General features: G+C 41.9%; 1 protein-coding gene across 1 annotated transcript in view; it reads right to left on the reverse strand.

Annotated features, from left to right (window-relative positions):
• The window catches only part of DNAAF11 (dynein axonemal assembly factor 11), a 57,998-nt gene that overhangs the window by 14,382 nt on the left and 23,640 nt on the right, over positions 1–19,976 (reverse strand). The window contains exons 6-10 of the mRNA XM_054590098.1: positions 16,352–16,543; positions 13,664–13,741; positions 10,918–10,983; positions 7,632–7,701; positions 6,649–6,744 (exon numbers count right to left, since the gene is read on the reverse strand). Of these exons, the coding sequence (XP_054446073.1) occupies positions 6,649–6,744; positions 7,632–7,701; positions 10,918–10,983; positions 13,664–13,741; positions 16,352–16,543 (502 nt within the window). The remainder of the gene's footprint in view (positions 1–6,648; positions 6,745–7,631; positions 7,702–10,917; positions 10,984–13,663; positions 13,742–16,351; positions 16,544–19,976) is intronic.

Below are 19,976 nucleotides of genomic sequence, written 5' to 3' on the forward strand. Positions count from 1 at the left end.
ATAATCTAGGGCATAAAAGGAAATTGGATCTTTATTTTATGTTATTTTATGTTACTACAAAATAATCCTTGTTTCAGTTAATATGGTTTTTACTTCAAATTCTATCATGTCTGCCGTTAATTATGCCATAACTACCCTAATTTTGCTTGAAATCACTTAATACAGCATTACCCATTTTTTTCTTTATACATTTCTTGTGTCTTTTAGACTCAGACATGTTCTTGTAAGTAGGATAGTATAACTGACTTTATATCTCTTACTTCCTGAGATTTCATGCTTTTTATGTTTCTTTCCTCATGTTTTTCTATTCTGTATAACTGTATTGACTTTTGTTTGCATTTATTTTCTGTAATTCTTGGTAATTCACATATTTTTATTTAATTTTAGTCATTTCCCCCCCAAATTTTACATTAAATATCAATGTAAACAAAATTCAAAGTATACATTTAGGGGTTTGAAACAGAAAGTGTTTGCATGGTTGTTCTCCTCACTCACAAGTTTTCTATTTTCATGTTTTAATCTAAGTGCTATGAATCACACAACTTTTTTTCTTTCATCTTCACTACTCTTCCAAAGAAAATAACTTTGGAATCTTTGGAAACCTGATCCAGAACAATTACAACTATTTCTGTAATTGTTGAAAGGCTATGGAAAGATGACAGTGTCTCAGTAGCAGAGCGCTAATGGGTAAGGGGACTGGGAACTGAGGAGCCCTCATTAGGTCTCCAGTTTAAGGCAACACATCGGGAAGGTGTCACAGGCTCAGTCCTAAATCTGCGAAGATACATCCCTCAGGTGTCTAATCCACTGCGAGTCCTCCTTTCTCTTTGCATTTCCAAGAACTTTGTAGCGATGTCTAGCACACAGTAGGTGTTTGTTAAAATGTATAGGATACAGTCATACCTCAGTACTTGTCAACTTCAGAACTTGTCAAACCCAGTACTCGTCGAATTTTAATGAGAAAGATGCTTCATCAATTGTCGCTTGCTTGCCACTTGTTGGAAAGAATTAACAATGAGTACCGAGGTACTGCTGATTCTGAATGAATGAATGCATGCATGCATGAACGAATGAATGGTCAGTAGACTAGAACTAAGAGAAGACCTCCTCAAGGTGCTCATTCCTGCCTACTATGTCTACAAATGGGGAAGAGGCAGGAGTTGTACAGGCTGCAGCTTCATGCAGGTAGGGCTCCATTGGTGCTGGATCTAACTAGGGGGAAATTCATTTGGGGAGCCCATAGAAGATCTCAGCAGTTACAACTATGGCACTAGTCTCTGAGCCAACAACATAATTTCAAGTTTAAGCAAAAGGGAAGAATAGCTACTTAACAAGAGACTGAGCCTGTTTGAATTGGGACATAGATACTGGGTAAGGGTAGATATGGTTGATCGTCAATGGAGTCAACAAGGAAAAGACAGGAAGAAGGACCAAAGAGGTCCATATCATTTATTTTTCTCTTCCACAGTAATTCTCACAGTGCTTTATTCATACTCAGTTTTTAATAAATCTTTGATGAATTGAATAAATATTTGAACTGAATAATTAGTAATCCATTAATTGTCTAAAGTTTTTCATAATGTTGCAGAAAGTTTTGTTTCTGAGTTCTAGCACCTTACTTTGTTTATCTGATATTAATAACTTCCATATAATTTATTTATGGGCGCATCATCATTTTGCTTAAGTGTGCACATTTAACATCTCCACTCAGAAGTAATTTCTAAAAACATCTCCACATTATTTTCTTCATAACCGTCTTCCAAACTGAGTCCACTCGCTAGCAGCCTGCCTTGCAGTAAGCGGTGGCCCGACCTGGGGGGCGGGGCGGTGGAATCCGTGGCTGGGGGCACAGTCCTCAGCAACAAGGCTCCACCCAAGGAGGGAGATGGACCGCTGCTTTCTAACAATCCTCACCAGCATCAGAGGAATTGGGTCACTTGTCAATTGTGCACCTGCTTACATATCTCTGGTGGTTATATTGATCAGTTAATTATCCATCATTCTGGTACTGAACATTTTAGTATACAAAGTTCAGATTCCCATAAAGCAATATTATTAATATAAAACTTAGAATCAATAAAGCATTTTTATTAGACTATGTTTATATATAAAATCTTTGAACAGGTAAAAATACCTATATATAGAAGTCAAACATGTCTGAAGTATAGTCTATCTCAAACAAATACATACTTGGAAGCAAAGAAAATTTAAATTTTGAAAATGAACAAAAAAATAAGAGGCATAAAAATATTAGCTTTGATTCCAAAGTTACCCAAGTTGTCTGAGGAAACTTTTAAAAGGTGCAATTACTGATATTTATATGTGAAATCAATACTGACTGTTACAAGACTTTGAAATAAAGGTAGAACAAATATAATGAACAATAGTTCCCAAAATGCTTTTATACTTGTAAAGTGCAACCTTACTTGACAGGTTTCCATTAAGGATCATCTACTCAACACAGTCTAAAACTGAAAAATAGTTTGTTAAACTAGGACAAAACTCAAGGGTGATAATGATGTTTAAAAAGAAAAGAAAATATCCTTTTATAACTTTGGTAGAGATAGTCTCAGATGCAAACATCCTCCATTCCCATGATTACCTTGCTCGGTCTATGCTGGCAACAGTTCAGAAGTGCTGGGGGCATTTATTGCACCACCCCCGCCCCGACCTTGTGCCCCCACGGCAGGGAGCAGCCGCCATTGCCCGAGAGACTCAGGGGCTGGCTTGCCACCATCCCAGCCCCATCAGCCTGTAGGTGGCGCTGCCCTGAGACTGCGTTTTGCACGGTGCCCTCCAGCTTTCCCTCTGGGGACGCCAGCTCACCAGAATCCTAGCTGCCGGCTGCCTTCCCTTCCCTACTTCCCCACCAGCGTTCCCTCCCTCACCAAATAAACTGCTGCACTTCTAGCCCTCTATTAGGTTCCATTCTGGAAGGCCTCAAGTTAAAACAGCATTTTACAGTCTACGTATCACAATTTAACGTCTGCTATAACCATGGGGTTCTCAGGAAGAAAAGAACAACCTGGTATGACCAGACTCCAAAACACTGGCTGGGGTTCAACTGGGTCCCACTCATGTCTCTGTGGGTGCCTAGCTTAACTTTGTGCATGTGTACTCTCTTAAAAAGATATCTGTCTATCTATCATTTGAGTCCATGGCGATGTTTACTTCTGGAGGATTTTCACTGGGTTTCGTGAAGCATGTGTGGGTGGTATTCATCTAAGACTACCTTCATTCAAGTTCAAGGTCCAGTTTGGGGGTCACTTAAATAGCCATTTAGGCAGGCTGCAAGACCATCTGAAGATCAGCCGGTTTCTCATTCACCTCATTCTTAGGTTATGATCCTTCAAAGTCACATGGCAAAGTAGACAAGGTTCATAGAACCCCCATCCATGGCGGCCTTGGAAACTTGACTCTTCTTCTCATTCCTGCGTATTCATTGGAAACATGGTTTATCCTCTCCGCCATTTCTCCTGGGCCAGTAGACACAAATTGTGCACTATCTTAATAGGCATTGATATTACTAAGTTGTTTTAAAAAAATACATACTCTTATCTTCCTAAATTTTCCTCAATGTGTTTGCTATTCCTAATTACCTGGTTGGCCATTAGCAGGTGATGGAGATCTAGGGATGTTATTTGGGGTCATTAGATTAGAAGAGATTATGCAGGGAATGAGTATAAATAGAGAAGAGAAGGGGTCCCAGAATTCCATGACTAGGCAGGCTGACTGACTTTCAGAGGCCTGGATAGCGGAAAGAACTAGCAAGCAAATATAAATGTCTGTTTTAAGAGTTTCGCAGTAAAACAGATCAGGGCAATAAATAGAGGTGGGTGTTTTAATTTTTTTCTGTTTTTAGGAAGGCGGATTATTCCGCATGTTTTCTAATGTAAAATGCAGACAGGAAATTCAGGGAAGCAGTCGAGAGGATAGGGAACTGTCAGAAGGGGACAAGGGTCTTTCCAAGACAAGTGGAAATAAGATCCAACACACACATCTAGAGAGCCTGGCTCGGTCACAGACAGTTTATTCATAGAATCAGGAAGGAAGGCCCAGCAAGGGAAGATATGATGGTTGAAGTATGCGGAAATTAACCTTTGGTGCTTCTGGAAGTTTTACCAATGAGAAATAATGTACTAAAAGAGAGTAGAAGTATTTTTTTTTAAGATTTTTATTTAATTATTTTTAGAGAAAGTGGATGGGATGGAGAAAAACATCAATGTGTGGTTGCTTCTTGCACGCCCCTTCCTGGGCATTTGGCCCACAATCCAGGCATGTGCCCTGATTGGGAATCGAACAAGTGACCCTTTGGTTTGTAACCTAATACTCAATCCACTGAGCCACACCAGCCAGGGCAAGAATAGAAGTATTAATGGAACAGAACAACCTAGCAGCCCTCACTACAGACCCACCCGAAATGAACAATCAGAGACTAAATGTGAATTGACGACGGGCATGTGACCAGTGTATCTGAGTAGAAAGTACTGAGAAAGAGATGTCCAAGTAGTAAGGAGAGGAGAGTTTGAGGTTGTGTATTTCAGAATCACGGTCTGTAATATTGACCTTAGTACCCGACCTCCACCTCTGTGCACAATGTAGCAGAATCGAACAATATGTTCACTAACGGAAAGCTGTAAATACATTTGGCTGTTCTGTTCACATGGCAACTTCCTTAATCTCAGTTAATTATTCTGCAAGAACACCCAAAGGAAATCATAATGCATATTCTTGGAGTGTTCCTATAACTTGCCAATTGAGAATCGAGATGGGAGTTTAATTTAATGACTTGATGCAAGCTTTTCAGTGAACGCAAAATTTCAGTTAAATCTTGTTAACTTGGCCTGTGATGAGGTCGCATGCCCAAGATTCCCAGGCTGCCGACGCTAAGATTGTTTATGGACATAGAACTTAGTCTGACCTCACACTTAGAAAACATACCTGAGGGCACACATAAACTCCAAGAAAATGTGATGGCGGAATATTCCCACTAGAAGCAGAAACTAAAACCATATGTATGGTAACTGTAAATAAACTTGAGAAAGTATGTGGCAGCTATAGAGAAAAAGCTACAAAAAAAAAAAAAAAAAAAACAAAACAAAACCTAAGGGCCATAAAATAAGAGTAATAAATGGAAAAACTTACATCATTGGATATATAATTTTCATACTTTTCAGGTGTATTTAACATGAAAAGTTTACAGGTATAGAAACAAAAAGGATAATGGAAATAGAATGCTGTATCTGCTGAAAAGATCCATAAGCAGTGACAGCAAAGGCCTGCCCATGGGCTGCTGGGCACCCACCAGGCGGAACGCAAATCATGCCTCAATTTCCTTTTGGGAAGTAGCAGCCATCATTTCGTCTTTGGCTTTTCAGTTAGAACAAAAGTTTCAAAAAAAACCCAAAACCCTGCAGATCATAGTGTTATACAAACATCTATATCAAAGTACTAAGGTAATTAAGTTATCTCTTTGATTTCCCTATAGGGCATTCTAATTAGCATACATTTCCTTAATCTGTTGCAGTCACCAAGACAATGCAATTCTTACAGTTGTGTTTATTTCCTTGCTTGACAACAAATTATATTTGCTATTTTATTGCCTCTGAGTAAAAATACATAAATGATTACCATGATCAATCTGTTGCAAAACTAGCTATAGGCAAATGAAGGATTATTAAATCATCATCGAAATCCTATTGGTTAATCAAGTTTATACTCTTGGTGGGAGGCATGCGTGACCCATTCACCTTTTCTTCTTCAGAGGCAGAATCCCATTTTAACTGGCTTATCTATTCTTCCCCTTTGAAACCTGAGTGACTTGGACAAAGCGGACCCCACCCCTAGCTCATGGCATGAGATAATAGGAACCAAATATAAAATAATAGAAACAAAACAAAGTGCTACCATCTCTTTGGCCAGAGATTGGTTGAATCGTCCAGGGTTCAGCTAAAGACCTGCGCTTGTCAGTGAAAATGGCTTAATCAAGCCAGAGGAACTTTCATTCTGTGGTGATTGGAGAGATCTCTCTGTGTCTTTATCTGGTTTGTATCAAAAGTATATCTATACCACCCCTCCCTAAAAAAATAGATGATAAAGAGTTTTAGCTAAAATAATACCTTATCCATATCATTAAAATATAAAAAATAATACTGGCAATATTTATGGAGTGTTCTCACTGTACTATGAATTTTATGTGTGTTACCTCTCTTAAGTGTTCATTAGGACAGAGAAGCCTAGAATGGTTCATGATTTGCCCAAAGTCACAAAACTGGTAAGCTCACTATTTGGAGTTCCAACCCATCCTTCGATAGCCACGGCCGACTACATCCCCTCCCACGGCTACAGGCAAGGAAAGCACAGATCACCATGTAATGGATGTGCCCACACTCTGGGCTGCGGAGGCAGGAACTCCTGGCAAGACGAGTTACCTGAGGCCCCAGCCGCGTTCTAGTTTTGGTTCTCTGTTCTCATAGGTCTTTGTTCTCCTGCCTAAGCTGATGTGAGTAGATTTTCTGGCTTTCTCAACCAAAAACAAAACAAAACAAAAAAAAACTTGATCAGAAGTCATAATTAGCCCTGACAGGTCAAGTACCCACAGGAACCAAAATATCCAGACTTGGAATTGATCCAAATGACATTGCCTACCTTGGGCATGCAGACTACCAGATGCCCTGTTGTCTGGGACCTTTTAGCAAAGCTGCTGTCAGGTTTGACTTCTGCCGGAAGGACGAGCTGAAAGGGCTGAAAATGAACAGGAAGTGTCACAGAGTACGTGCATCTTACAAGAGAGAAGTTACTTTAAGAGGTATTTTCATTACAGATATAAGATGCGTCATTTAGTTTTCTAAAATGTGCTTAGACTTATCAGAAAAAAAACCACTATATGGACTATGCTTGATATACATGAACTATTCTACCTGTTTTAATGAATAATCTAAAGAACGGTCATCAATCATAAACAATGAAACACTCATTGGTCCATTTATGTTAACGTGGCTGACAAAGGGTTTGTAGATAAATATTACTGACATAAAACATCAACATTATTTCCATTTCAAAGTCTTCAAGTACCTCACATGAATGCTTAGAATTAACAAAAACTATTATTTCAAAAATGACGAAATTACAATTACTACGAATGAAAGCATTGACAATTTAAATTTAAAAGAGGGTAGGGGTGGCGTGATTGGGCAGAAAGGAAAAAGGACTCGTGGACGCGGACATCAGTGAGGTGATTGGGGGGAGGGGGGCCCAGGGGTCTACATGGTAATGGAAAAATACAATACAATAACATCAAATCGGCATATCATTTGAATATAATTTCAAGCATAGGCTATGCCATATGTAACAGTCTTGGGAAAATGTACCAATGACATAGACACACTTTATTGAATGAGGGATTAAATAAAATAGAGCACATAAAGCAGGTTAAAAATAGTAATTTTATCAAGCCGCACAATGGTCAGCAACCATTCCAGCCCAATACTGTTCCTATGGCATAAAATCATGTACCTAAAAAATAGCTCTCTGATTGGGTTTTTGCTTTTCTATTTCACTATGTCCAGGCAGCCTTGCTTAGTCCAAGGCTTGGCTTTGGAAATTGTAAGGGTCCACAGGCTGATACTCACCTTTCCTTTGACCGTGACTCGCACGTAAGTTGGCTGCACATCAACATTGATTAAAGAGGTATCCATAAACCTTGAAAATTCAACATATTAAACATACTAAATCTTGTGAGTTTTCAAAAACATTAAGTTTGCAAATTCATTTACAATTACAAATTCAGGCTTCTGGGACCAACCATTTTAAATGCACAGAGTTTAAAATTTCCATGCTGAACAGGTCTTAAAAAATTAGCCTCGAGTTAAATCCTCAGACCAAAGGAAAGTCAGTATATCAGCAATTCCATTTTTAGACCCAACAGTACACTTGGCATTGACTGCCCCACACCCAAAAAATATCAGAGGTCCTGACACATCAGAGGTTTGCAAAAAACACGTGCCATGCTCTTTCAGGAGTATTTTGTTAAGCCCCTAAGACCACCCTGAACGGCGGGGCAGCTGGCTGCTCTCTGCTGGGCTGCGCCCCCAGCTCCTGCGTCCCTAGCGGCTCCCCATCTCTGGGGCTGTCCCGCCTCTGCCCTCATACCCGCTCCCCCACCACGCTGGCTCGCTTCTCCCTGCAAGGGCACCTCCCGCTGAGCGAGCAAAGCGTCCGTCTGTGGCAGTGTCCCCACGATCAGGTGGCAATTACTCTCCTCCACTTTCTGATCAAAGGAAACATGTAGAGCTCTCCTCCCTCCTTTAGCCAAAGAACTATTTTTATACATTTTAAAATACTGACTGTGAACATTAGAAAACGCAGTGATGATTCACAAATCAGAAACATCCCAGCAGGTAGGTGACGCTGGGGTTACAGGCATGGGCCTCGGTCACACAGTCCTGTGACAGAGGACTCCATGCCTTCCTGCTGTTACTTTGGACCATGTTCCTTTACCTCTCTAAGCCTCAGTTTCCTCATCTGTGAAATGAGCATATGAATAGTGCCTATTCCCTAAGATTGCTATGGAGACACATGCACGGTGCCTAGTTCATAGTTAGTGTTTATAAAGCATCATTCCATTTTTTCAAATAAAAATTACGATAATAGCCCTCACTGGTATGGCTCAGTGGGTTGGGCGTCATCCCACAAAGTGAAGGGTTGCTGGTTCAGTTCCTGATCAGGGTACGTGCCTGGGTTGGAGGTTCGGTTCCCAGTTAGGGTATGTGCGAGAAGCAACCAATCGATGTTTCTCTCTCACATCGACAGTTCTTTCCCTCTCTTTTTCCCTCCCTTCCCCTCTTAAAATAAATAAATAAAGTCTTTTAAAAATGTATAATAATAAAGAGTAGACTCAAGGTCTCCTCCAATGTCATGTGTAATATCTACCACAGGAATGGATGGCATATTCTTTTTCATGCGTAGGGCCTCTAAGGTGTTCACCTGTCCCTACCTACAAGGTCTTTGCGTGCGCTGCTTTTCTCTGCCGAAAAACCACCTCCAGCCAGTCCTGCATGGACCTCACTGCTTCTCATCCTTATCTTTCCAGTGCTCACAGGGCTGACTTTCCCTGACTAGGACCCCAGCCACCAAGCTACACACACCATTCTTCCCTGTCCCTGGTCTCTGTCCCTCTCCCACAGGGCGCTCTCCTCCCTTTGTGATGACATATTGTTTGCCTGCCTGCTGACTGTCTGTCTGCCTTACTGGGCCACAAGCTACAGGAGAGCAGGAACTATATTTAGAACCGGCCAGGTTCAGCTGCCCAGTGCATGGCACATAGTAGGTATTCTATAGGTATTGGTTGAATAAAGGCAGGAAGCATACATGAATGAATGAATAAACTTCACACGCACAGCCACGTGCCAATGAAGATAACAAGGGGTTTTCGTCCAATTAGTTTAGACAGCATCAGGGGAGTGGAAGGATTTTCCACCCAGACAGGAGACATATCCCTGCTCTTTGAAAATGTACATGCACGGGGAGGAGGAAAGTTTCCCTTTCAAGGCTGAAGGTAAAGCAGCCAACCGACCTAAAAAGAGAAAAGACTGCACATTCATTAAACTCCAGGAATAAGGCCTAAAAATGGAAAGGCCAGAAAAAGAGGTAACAGAGATTGTTTAACTGGAAAAGCAAGTGAGAGGGCAGCCTGGGGAGCTGGAGGAACAAGGGACAGGGAGCCCTTTCAAGGCAGGTCCGGTGACTGGGCAGCGGGGGTGCGGGGGAGGTGGGGAGGCGGCCAAAGAATTGGCAGGCATGAGGCAGAGGCAGCCGGCGTGCAGAGGAAGGGAGCACACTAAGAGCTGGCCGCTCTTCCCAACGGCCAAGGGTGGAAGCCCAAAGGCCCAAATGCCTGTCAATTGGTGAGTGGGTGGCTGAATGTGGCATACCCACCCCGTGAAATATTAGTCAGCCATGGAAAGGGAGGAAATCTGACAGACGCTACGACATAAACAAACGCGAAAGGCATTACACTAAATGAAAGGAGCCAGACACAAGGTCACGTGTAGTTCAATGTATATGAAATACCTGGAATGCACAAACCTATGGAGATAGAAGGGAGATTAGGGGTCACCAGGGAAAAGGGAAGCGAGGAGCGACTGCTTAATGGGTTCAGGGCTTCCTTCCGGCGTGATGAAAATTTCCTGGAAGCGGATAGTAGTAGTGGTTGCACAACATTGTAAATGTATTAAATTTCATTGAGTTACACATTTGAAATGGTTCAGATGGTAAATTTTAATTTATGTGTTTTGCTGCAGTTAAAAAAAAAAGACAAAGTTGGAACTGGGCCTGGGTGTTCACGTTCTGGCTTCTCTAATTACTGTGTTTACTTTGACAAGACTCACTCTCTGAAAATGTACCCCCTCCTGGATAATTCCAGGATAATAATCCCTCCTACTTAACTGGGTAATGAGGGATTAAATAAAATAGAGCACATAAAGCAACCTTTAAAAAGAGAAAAACCTTCCTTATAATTCATGCATATAAATGCTCATTGACTCCTATCATCAATATTATTCCATCCATCCATCCATCCACCCATCCACCCATCCCTGTACTTACTGAGTTCCTACCAGGTGCCAGGCACTGTTTTACGGGCTGGAGATATAAGGAGGGAGGAACAAACAAGCAAAACAAAGTTCTTGCCGTGGCCAAAATTTTTTAAAATACAAGTAAATTTACAGCTTGTCAGGTAGAAATCAAAAAGCACAGCGTTGGGGGAGGGGAGTAGAAAGAAGTGCTGGGGGAGGAGTAGGTCCTGTTTTATATCAGACCAAGTTTCCTTTCAAAATGCTTCACAGCTCAAGAGGTTGCCACTGAGAATGAGAACAGACAGAAATGTCATTAAACAAATGCATAATAAAATGTCTTTACCTATACACAGCCAGGTCCAGGATGATCTGGTTACGTTTTTCATCATCTTTCAAAGAGAAGTCAAGTCTAAAGAATAATCCATTTGGGAAAAACAAAAAAAGATGATGTCTTTAGCAATACGTATAGACAGCCTCGTCCCATTATCAAAAGTAAATTTCATAATAATTATATAATAATTCTCAATGAGAAACATTTTGGTGGCTGACTAATTGCATGTCTATGTTAATTTAAGTATTTCAACAGAAATCTGTAACATATTCATGAATCATTTGTTTACACTGTTAAATGTGAGAATCTTAAGGTAAATTACATACAAAAAAAATAGCATTGGTGCAGAGATAGAGACATCTGGTGGCTAATGTTTTATTTTCCATTTTATTGGAGTTGCTAGTTGCACTAAAGCACTGCAAACATCATGGAGAACTAAATACTGTATTTGTCTCCCCTTGTCCAACATTCTATTCCTTAAGTTTTAAACAGCCTCTTTTCTTTCTTTGCCATCTTTTCTCTTCTCCGTTCATCATTGACCTTTCCATTGCCTTGGGAAATGGGCTGAAACACTGCCCATTGTTGATGACCTGCACCTTATGGATGAAGAGACAGAGGCTCGGAGAAGCTGTTGTAGCTGTGCAAGAGGCCACAGGAGCCTGCAGAGGCGGGATTTTTGAAGCCCTAAATCTTACAGCCCTGCCCTGAGGCTGAGTTTTAGGTGTAATGTCCACACTGTTCAGAATTACTATTTCAGAATTACTGGGTCAATTTAATTTTGAGCACTTCACTTACCACATTATTCTGTAAAATATATAACCCAACAATATGAAGAATAGAAGTTGAATGGTTTGGGGAAATGCAGTATTAGCCACAGATCTGGCTTTCAGCAGGCTGTCTGCTTGTGCCAGTCACTGTCCTTGATTCCAATAGTCCAGCTGTGCGGGACTTCAGTGGCTCAAATGACCTATGCATTTTTTATCTCATCTCAGGAGCTTTTTTTTACATGCTGGAACCCTCACCTTGATTGCTGCTCTCCAATTTTCCAGACAGCCAACATAAGCTCTCCCTACATATAACACTTGAAAGGTAATTTCAGAGAGGTTTTCTATGGCAGAGATTGCTCTCATTCCCCACTATCTGCCCCCTTTCCTCACTAGGAATAGGACCCCTGATTATAACTAGGAACATGGCTCTGCAGAATAAAGACTACATTTTCCAGCCTCCCTTGCAGCTAGATGAGGTTATGTGATTTAGTTCTGTGAAGGAAAGTATTATATGGCAATTTCCAGGAATTTTCCTAAAGAGAGTTGGTGTGTGTCCTTCTCTCCCTTCCTCCTTCTTTATTCAACTGAGTAGTAGGGATTATAGGAGGCCAAGAGAGGAACCACAGAGACTACTTAAGAAGCTATTGTAATTGTCCAGATTTTGTTGACAAAAGAAGGCATGATGGATGAGGAATCTGGGAGGGGAAAGAGAATGAATTGGATTAGGTGTAGAGAGTCACGTGGGAATAAGATTCTGTAAGATAACAGATGACTCAGGAGAGTTGAAAAGGATAACTACAGAGTGACAGAAGAAGGTGGTAGAGGTGACAGGTAATCGGGGGTTCACAGAATCCCCCTAAATAGAATTCATTTTAGGGGCAGGTAAAGTGGTGAGTGCGCTGGGAGAAATGGTGGTTTCACCAGGGGTACAGAAAGCTTTGGGGGCCTCCTAAGCCCTGTAACAGTAGATTTTTAACCTCCATGAAGGAAGAAACCTGTCATATTCACTGCTGTATCGCCAGTGCGCAGCACCTTGTCTTGTGCTTCATTCGCGCCTGCTGGATAAAGAAGGTATGTGTGTCGGGGGTGGGGGATAGGGGACACTATGACCTTGATTGTGGACATCACTAGAGGTGGGCTGGCACGAGCAAGTCAGGCACACATCTGTCAGCCATGTGATCTGGGGCAAGTCTCTGCACCTCTCTCAGTCTCAGGTTTTCAATCTATGAAAAAGAAACACAACTTGTCCCAAGGGATTGCCATAAGGAAGAATGAATAATGCCTGGCAGTCACTCAGGACGGTACCTTTATCGTGGTAATGGCTAGCCATCCAAAGATGAAAGTAAACAGGTTTTGAGTAACAAAATGAAGTGAACGAGAGTTAGACCATAGGCTTTTTGGTCTGTATTTTGGCAACAAAATGCCTTTATAGCTGGCTTTCTAGTTTTGAATTTTAAAATAGCCAGGTAGGGTAAATCATATACTATTATACTTGAGAATTCCCAAATTATATATTTGTTTTTCTCCCATTAACTGCATGGAGATATTTGTATCCATTTTTTTTCCCCTTAGCTCACGAATGCTTTGAGGATGTGTTCCAGGGCGTAAAATAGATGGAAGGGAGATGTGTCAATATTCTCAGCCAGCCTGTTCATGGCAGAGTTTTAAAAATTAATACACACAAAAATAATGCACTGGCAATTTTCAGCCATGCAATCATAGATGGTCCAAAGTTTCAGGGGATATAGGAATAATGAGGATTTCTGTATGTCAATATCATTTTCCGGGTGCCAAGAAAATAAAGTATGACATTATGCACTTGAAAACATAATGGACGTTTTGCTCTTGGATGTGCACAAATGCCCTGCCTGCTAGTCATGGAGCTTGTGAGGGAGGTCAGGGGGTCAGACACATTCTCCGCAGGCAAACCTGCGGTTGTAGTGACCAACCCCACAGACGCAGCTGCCTGCAGCCTCCGTGGCCTCACGTACTTGGGTTCGTTTACGTTCAGGGCCCTCCCGTCTTCCGTGATCAAAGTCCTGGGTGCTTTCACTTTCTTCTTCTTTTCACTGAAGATTGGGGGGTAGGTGGGAACAAGGGGCGGAGGGGAAAACAAACAAAAAGAGTATGAAAGTAATTGATATTTTTTGAGGAACAGTGTAGAAAACATGAATCACATCTGTGTGAATATGTCAACAATTTACTGTTACGAAGTCTATTCTATGCTGGAAATGGACAATCAAGCCAGCTGTCTGCGTGGCTGTATCTATGTCTGTAAAGTAAAAATGTGACCGAGACAATTTGCCAGATAAATTAATGGAGGGGGGGCAAGCTCGTTTCACGAAATACCCATTAATATTTAAATAAGTCTATTTTATGCATGACTTACCCAGATCACTGTCAGTCCTCCACTTGTGTACGCAGCTTCTGCTTTAGTTAAAATTACAGTTGTTAAAATGCCAAGTAGACTCTATTTTATAGAAATGAAAGCCCACAAGGACCCTGTGTAAAAGGACATCTAATCCCGTACTGCCTGTAGTGGCAAAACCGGGACATGGGCCGAATGCCCGCCAGTGGAGAGGCGATTCGGTCGGTCGTGGTCACGTCCTGCCATGGGGTGTTTTGCAGCGATTAAAAATGCGCTCGCTCTTTGCCTACTGATCTAACAAGCGATAGGAAACTGTTAATATCATGTAGTTGGTGAGAACAGATGTATAAAGTAGAAGTCCATTTTTATTTTTTAAACAAGACCCCGGATCCCACGTTTGCAGAAATAATGCATACGGTTGTGGAGGGCAGAGAAAGTTCTGCTGGGATCCACCGGAGTCCGAGACACTCAGCATGTTTACAGGGTAAGGACAGGAGGCAAAAACATGGAACAAAGAGGAAAGGGTTCACGGGTAGCATGAAAAAATGTGCAATGTGAGTTCTAGGTACTGAAAGCATTGCTAAAAATATATAAAAACTAAAACAGGCATATATCTAGAAGATAAGAGGGACAAATTTGTTTAGATAACAAAACTGTAGGCAATTCTTTGCCTTGGATTTCTATTTTCATTTTGAATTAATTAGGGCTTTTCATTTTATTTTCAACTGTGGTTTATAGTCAATGGTATTTTATATTAGATTCGAGTGTACAGTATAGCGGTAAGACCACCACGCATTTTACAAAGGGTTCCCCCCACAATTTCCAGTCCACACCTGGCACCATACACAGTTATTATGGTACGATTGACTGTATTCTCTATTGCCTTTTAGTATTGATTTTATGTCAGTTAACTTTATTTTAAGATATAAATTTATTCAAACTTTTCTGCCTCTTCGGCTGGGCCCTTAGGTCCAATACATTGATATTCCCACGCACCACTTCGCTCCCCGTGAGCTGGGATGATTGAGGGGCACCCAGAAAGCGCCGACATCCCAGGAACCCCGGTCTGGGCGGAATGCGGCACACTGGACAGACCACCGGGCTTTCATTCAAGGCCGCCACACTTCTCCTGGGCTGTCAGGGAAAGGAAAATTTCCCCTGCTCTCAGGCTCAAAATCATGTAATTTTTATATATTGTATTATATATGTGGATGCATATACATCAGAAATACAGTACTTATTAAGTAAGCATGTAGAATTTCCATTCCAAAGAGTTCTTGAGGCTGCAAAGCACTTTCACGTTTAGTGGCCCCTCTGATTGTCTTGACGATACGGGAGCGGGTGGGGGAGGTAAGGCAGGTGCACTAGCCCCTGCTTAACCGGTGAGGAAACCGACGAGGAAAAGTTAGGTACGGGCCCACGTCACACAGAGTGAGTAGCAGGGTCACAATGTGAATCCCCATCCTCTGACATTACTCAATATTCTTCCCAAAGCACTGAGTGGCTTATCAGTGTGTAAATCACCAAATTTTATAAACAAGTATTTTAGACAAAATCCGATTCTCATTGCTGCACTTCCCTGTCTATCTAGTTAATGAAGAAAATGTTATGAAAGCAGCAGAGATTGCTAATTGCTTTGTTACCCTTTTGGTTTTGCACAGTATTTCAGAGATAATTGATCACACTCCTGAGCTCATGAATTTTAAGTGTTCCCATAAGTGATACATTATACGCAGTAGACTTAAGCAGCAACATGAAATGGAATGATGCAGAGCCTATCTTTTAAAAAGCAACTCTGAAAATAATAGCTTAAGCATTCTAGCTGCTAACGAATTATATCAAAATAATTTGAAAGTGAAAGCATACCATTAAATGTCCAAGAGAATTGTATTAGGGAAAAATATAACGCCTAATGGAACTAATTTCTAATTATTGATTCTGCAAATTAAAAGGAACTCATTCATTGCACAAAGTGGCCTTTTTCTCGGTCCCTTGATAACCTGTATCTCTAACCCAGGCCCTACTGTTACTCAACACATTTAAAGTGGTTACAAAACTAAAGACATACAAACAAAACCCTACCTAAAGTGCCATTAATTCATGACATTCTAAAGAAGGTTATTTGACATTAATAAATGTTAGTGGATACAGTTCAACAAAAAGCTGAACATAAAAAAAAAAAATCCAAAGCGTACATATGATGGCTAACAAAGGCTGAACACAGATCGTAAGTAAAATAATGCGCAACCATAAAAACATAGTCCCTAAAAGAGTGTTCGTTGACTCTCAATGATAGGAAAAAATGGAATACCTTAATTTTTCTTGGTCTTTTCGTTGTTTTTCGATATGTCTAAGAGTTTCCAATCTAGACTCAGGAGTAAACAAGGAGGGTTTATTCCAGAATTCCAGGTCATCTTCACTGTCATCTAACTTCTTTGGGTTTTGGTCCCTTTCCTGTGTTCCTGGAGCCTGCAGCGGGTCTTTGCTCTCTGCAGAAGTCGGGCTGGGAAAGAACCAAAAGGTGCCGCGCACATAAGATGGACGCGTGAGCTTCGTCCTTAGTGCAGCCCCTAAATACCTTACACGTTTTCCCCGTGTTATCTTCCTACCCCGGCCAGACGCGTCTGGGCCGGGGCTTACCCGAGCCACGTTGCAGGGACAGCTGCCACAGCGCGGCGCGCGCCCTCCTCCTCCGGCACCCGGAGGCACGTTGCAGGAATCCGACTCAAGGGCTCAAGCTCCGGGCTCACTGCGGAGCTTTATAACACGTACGGATTCTGGGGCTCCCACAAGAGAGTCTAGCTCAGTAGATTTGGGTGAGGCCCAGGAAGTTGTGTTTTACAATATTTTGCAGGGGGCTCTGACATCCAGAAAAAGTAAGGGGCTGTGGAGCCTTAGCGGTCACCCCCTCTCTGGTATCGCACCCCTCAATCCTACCCTCCACACTGCTCCCAGAGCATCTTTCCAATGGGAAAAGTAGGTCATATGATTTCCAGGTTCTCTAGCGCCAAAATTCCTGAGTGACCCATGTGAGGTCCTCCATGGTCCATGGTATGAACTCTATTCCTCATGGATAACTTGAGTCCATAGCTTTATAGGGTAAGAGTACGGGGTTTTCTCTTTTACTCATGCTTCGTGGACTGTCAACAAATTAAATGATGTCTCTACGTGGCATTGGATGGGCAGATTATGAGGTGTTTGGTGTCCGTTCAACACGGATTCAAGAAATATTTATTGAGCACCTTCTGTGTACCAGTTACCAGAGATTCAAGCCTAGTCCAGACAGACAAGAACATGACCTTTAGGACATTGTGTCCTGGCAGAGAGAGAGCGCATCCCCACAGGAAACGTGGGAATAGCCTCTCTCCTCTCACCTGCCCTAGAATGGACACTCTGTTGCCCAATGATACCAAATGAAAAAATCCACAGGCACCCTTTAGTACCAAACACAGCAAATAGTAAGCACTCATACTCACACTCAAATGTTTGACTTCGCTGTTTTGTGACTGAAATGAGATGAGACAAAAGGACCATTTTGCTGACCTTCACATAAGGGACTTTTTGAAGAGATGGACCAAAATTACTAGAACACGAAATTTAAATAGTATAACCAAAACACAGAGTAAAATTCTGCTTAGATTCTTTACTTATTATAAAGTCCAACTAGAGAGTTTAATAAGCTACAAAATGCAAATGACTGAAAATAAATGTTTTGCCATATAGCTATAGTTCTTTATGGTATAAAAAAAATCTATTTAGGAGATCTAATATTCTGTAATATTCTAGCTGATTATAACTGAAGTAATTTGTTCCATTCTCATTTAAAATAATTTGTTTCTGTTAGAAAGTGACTAACTGGTTTACTTTTACCTTTCTCTATCTAAAAAAATAAAAAGATTTAAGAAACATAAAAATAATTGTATTTAGAAAATTTTTTGGAAATATCAGCTAAATAACATCAGCCTCCAAAGGCAAAATACTTATAAATGTACATCGCTGGTTGGTGAAATAGACTGAGCTCATTAGGAAACGAACAAAAAACTGCTCTTCAACCCCTCCCTTCAAATCTGCTCCCTCAGAACCCCCTTCCCGCTCGTGAGCACATCCCACACGCACGTTCAAACACAGTCCCATCTCAGCGGACACTCACTTTCCAGGGTTAAAAGGTCTGCAGTTTAAACAAAACTCCAGACTTACACGCCAATCGAAGCCTTTCCCTCCCTCTCCAAACCCCCCTCCCCTCATCCAGCTCAAGCCCAGCCCAGGTGTGGGTGGAGGGACAGGTATCCCATCTCGCTGGGCCGCTCCAGCCTCCCCCTGACTTTAGAAATTTGGGCCTGTGAGGAGGGATGGGGAGAACAAGGCCCAGATTCCTTGTGAGAATGACCCTGTTATTCCGGGGCTGTTGGTCCCTCTCCGGGGCCGACACCCAGTTACTGGCGTTCTCCTGTGAGCACATTCTCTGGTTCCTGGAGACAGTGCTAGAGCCTTCCAAGTACACTGCTCCCTGCCAGAGCGATCAATATACGACCTGGCTGGTCCTTGGTGATAATCCCGGAGCTTCTGCCATTGACAGTCCACCCCAGGCCCTCATTGCTGCCACTCTCCTGGGCGGCACCCCTTCCAGGCAGCCCAGGCGCAGCTCCTGACCAATGTCTGGGTGCAAGCACTTGCCTTACGCCCGCCCTCCCAAGCCCTCTGCTCCACGCTGTTCCGGGCTGCATCCCATCGTTCAGCTCTCCAGGTCGGACCAGGCTCTGTCTAGTCAAGGCAGGAAACGCTTGGCCCTCCTTCTGGCAGCCCCAAGCCGCCACGGTCTTTCTTCTTGACAGGGAGCAGCCCCCTCCTCCTCCCCAGCTACGCTGGTGATTCACTATTTCAATGAGTCTCCTCCCGAACACCAAGGTTCTGAAAGGGCTGATGGCTGAGGGACAGCCAGTCCCGTGTGGGGAGCAAGTAGGCACCTCTAAGAAACCCAACTAGATGCTTCTACTACAATGTACAGAACGAATCAGTTTAAGCTTCTGGAAACTTTTATAAACCAAGAATAGAGAGCAGTCCCAACTCAATGCATGTGCCTATTATAACTTCAATGTGAAACACCAGGGAAAATACAATGAAAAAGGGATATTACAGCATAAACACATTTAAATAGTATTTAAAACATTAGCAAAATGAATGCAGCAATGCATTAAAAATATATCATGGACAAAATGAGTTTATTTTAGAAATTCAAGGACGATTTAATGCTGGAAAAGTTATTAATGTGATTCAACACATTAACAGAAAAACATGGCTATCTCAATGGAAACAGAGAAAGCATTTAATAAAAACCGGACTCTGAGATAATAAAAGCTCTTAATCAAGTTGGAATAAAAGGAAGCTTACTTAACTCTACCGAAACCTCCCAGCAAACATAATATTTTAGGATAAATTTTGGAAGCGTCCTTCTTAAAGTCAGGAACAGGTTCCGGCACCGTCTTACTGCTGCTATTGCACCCCATTCTGGGGGCTCAGCAAGCACCACAGAGAAAACAAAGAGCAGACCTGGCTGGTGTGGCTCCGTGGACTGAGGGCCCGTCTGAGAGCCAAAAGGTCACTGGTTCCATTCCCAGTCAGGCGGCGGGCCGGGGTTGTTGGCCAGGTCCCCGGTTGGGAGCGTGTGAGAGGCAACTGATCAATGTTTCTCTCTCACATAAATATTTCTCTCCCTCCCTTTCTCCCTCCTTTCCCCTTCTCTCTAAAAATAAATTAAAATCTTAAAAATACATAGAGCAAAGGTAGGAAGAGTGCAAAAAAAAGTAACATTGCTATTTATGAAAAGAAATGTTTTTCTACCTAGAAAATATAGGATAATCTACAGAAACTACTGTGTCTTTTTAAAAAGTTTGGCAGGATTGTTTAACACAATATCAGCATATAAAAATCACTTGTCT

The sequence above is a fragment of the Pteronotus mesoamericanus genome, unplaced genomic scaffold, assembly GCF_021234165.1.
Source record: "Pteronotus mesoamericanus isolate MK-2021 breed Mesoamerican mustached bat unplaced genomic scaffold, CSHL_Meso_final scaffold_174, whole genome shotgun sequence".
NCBI classification, from domain to species: Eukaryota; Metazoa; Chordata; class Mammalia; order Chiroptera; family Mormoopidae; genus Pteronotus; species Pteronotus mesoamericanus.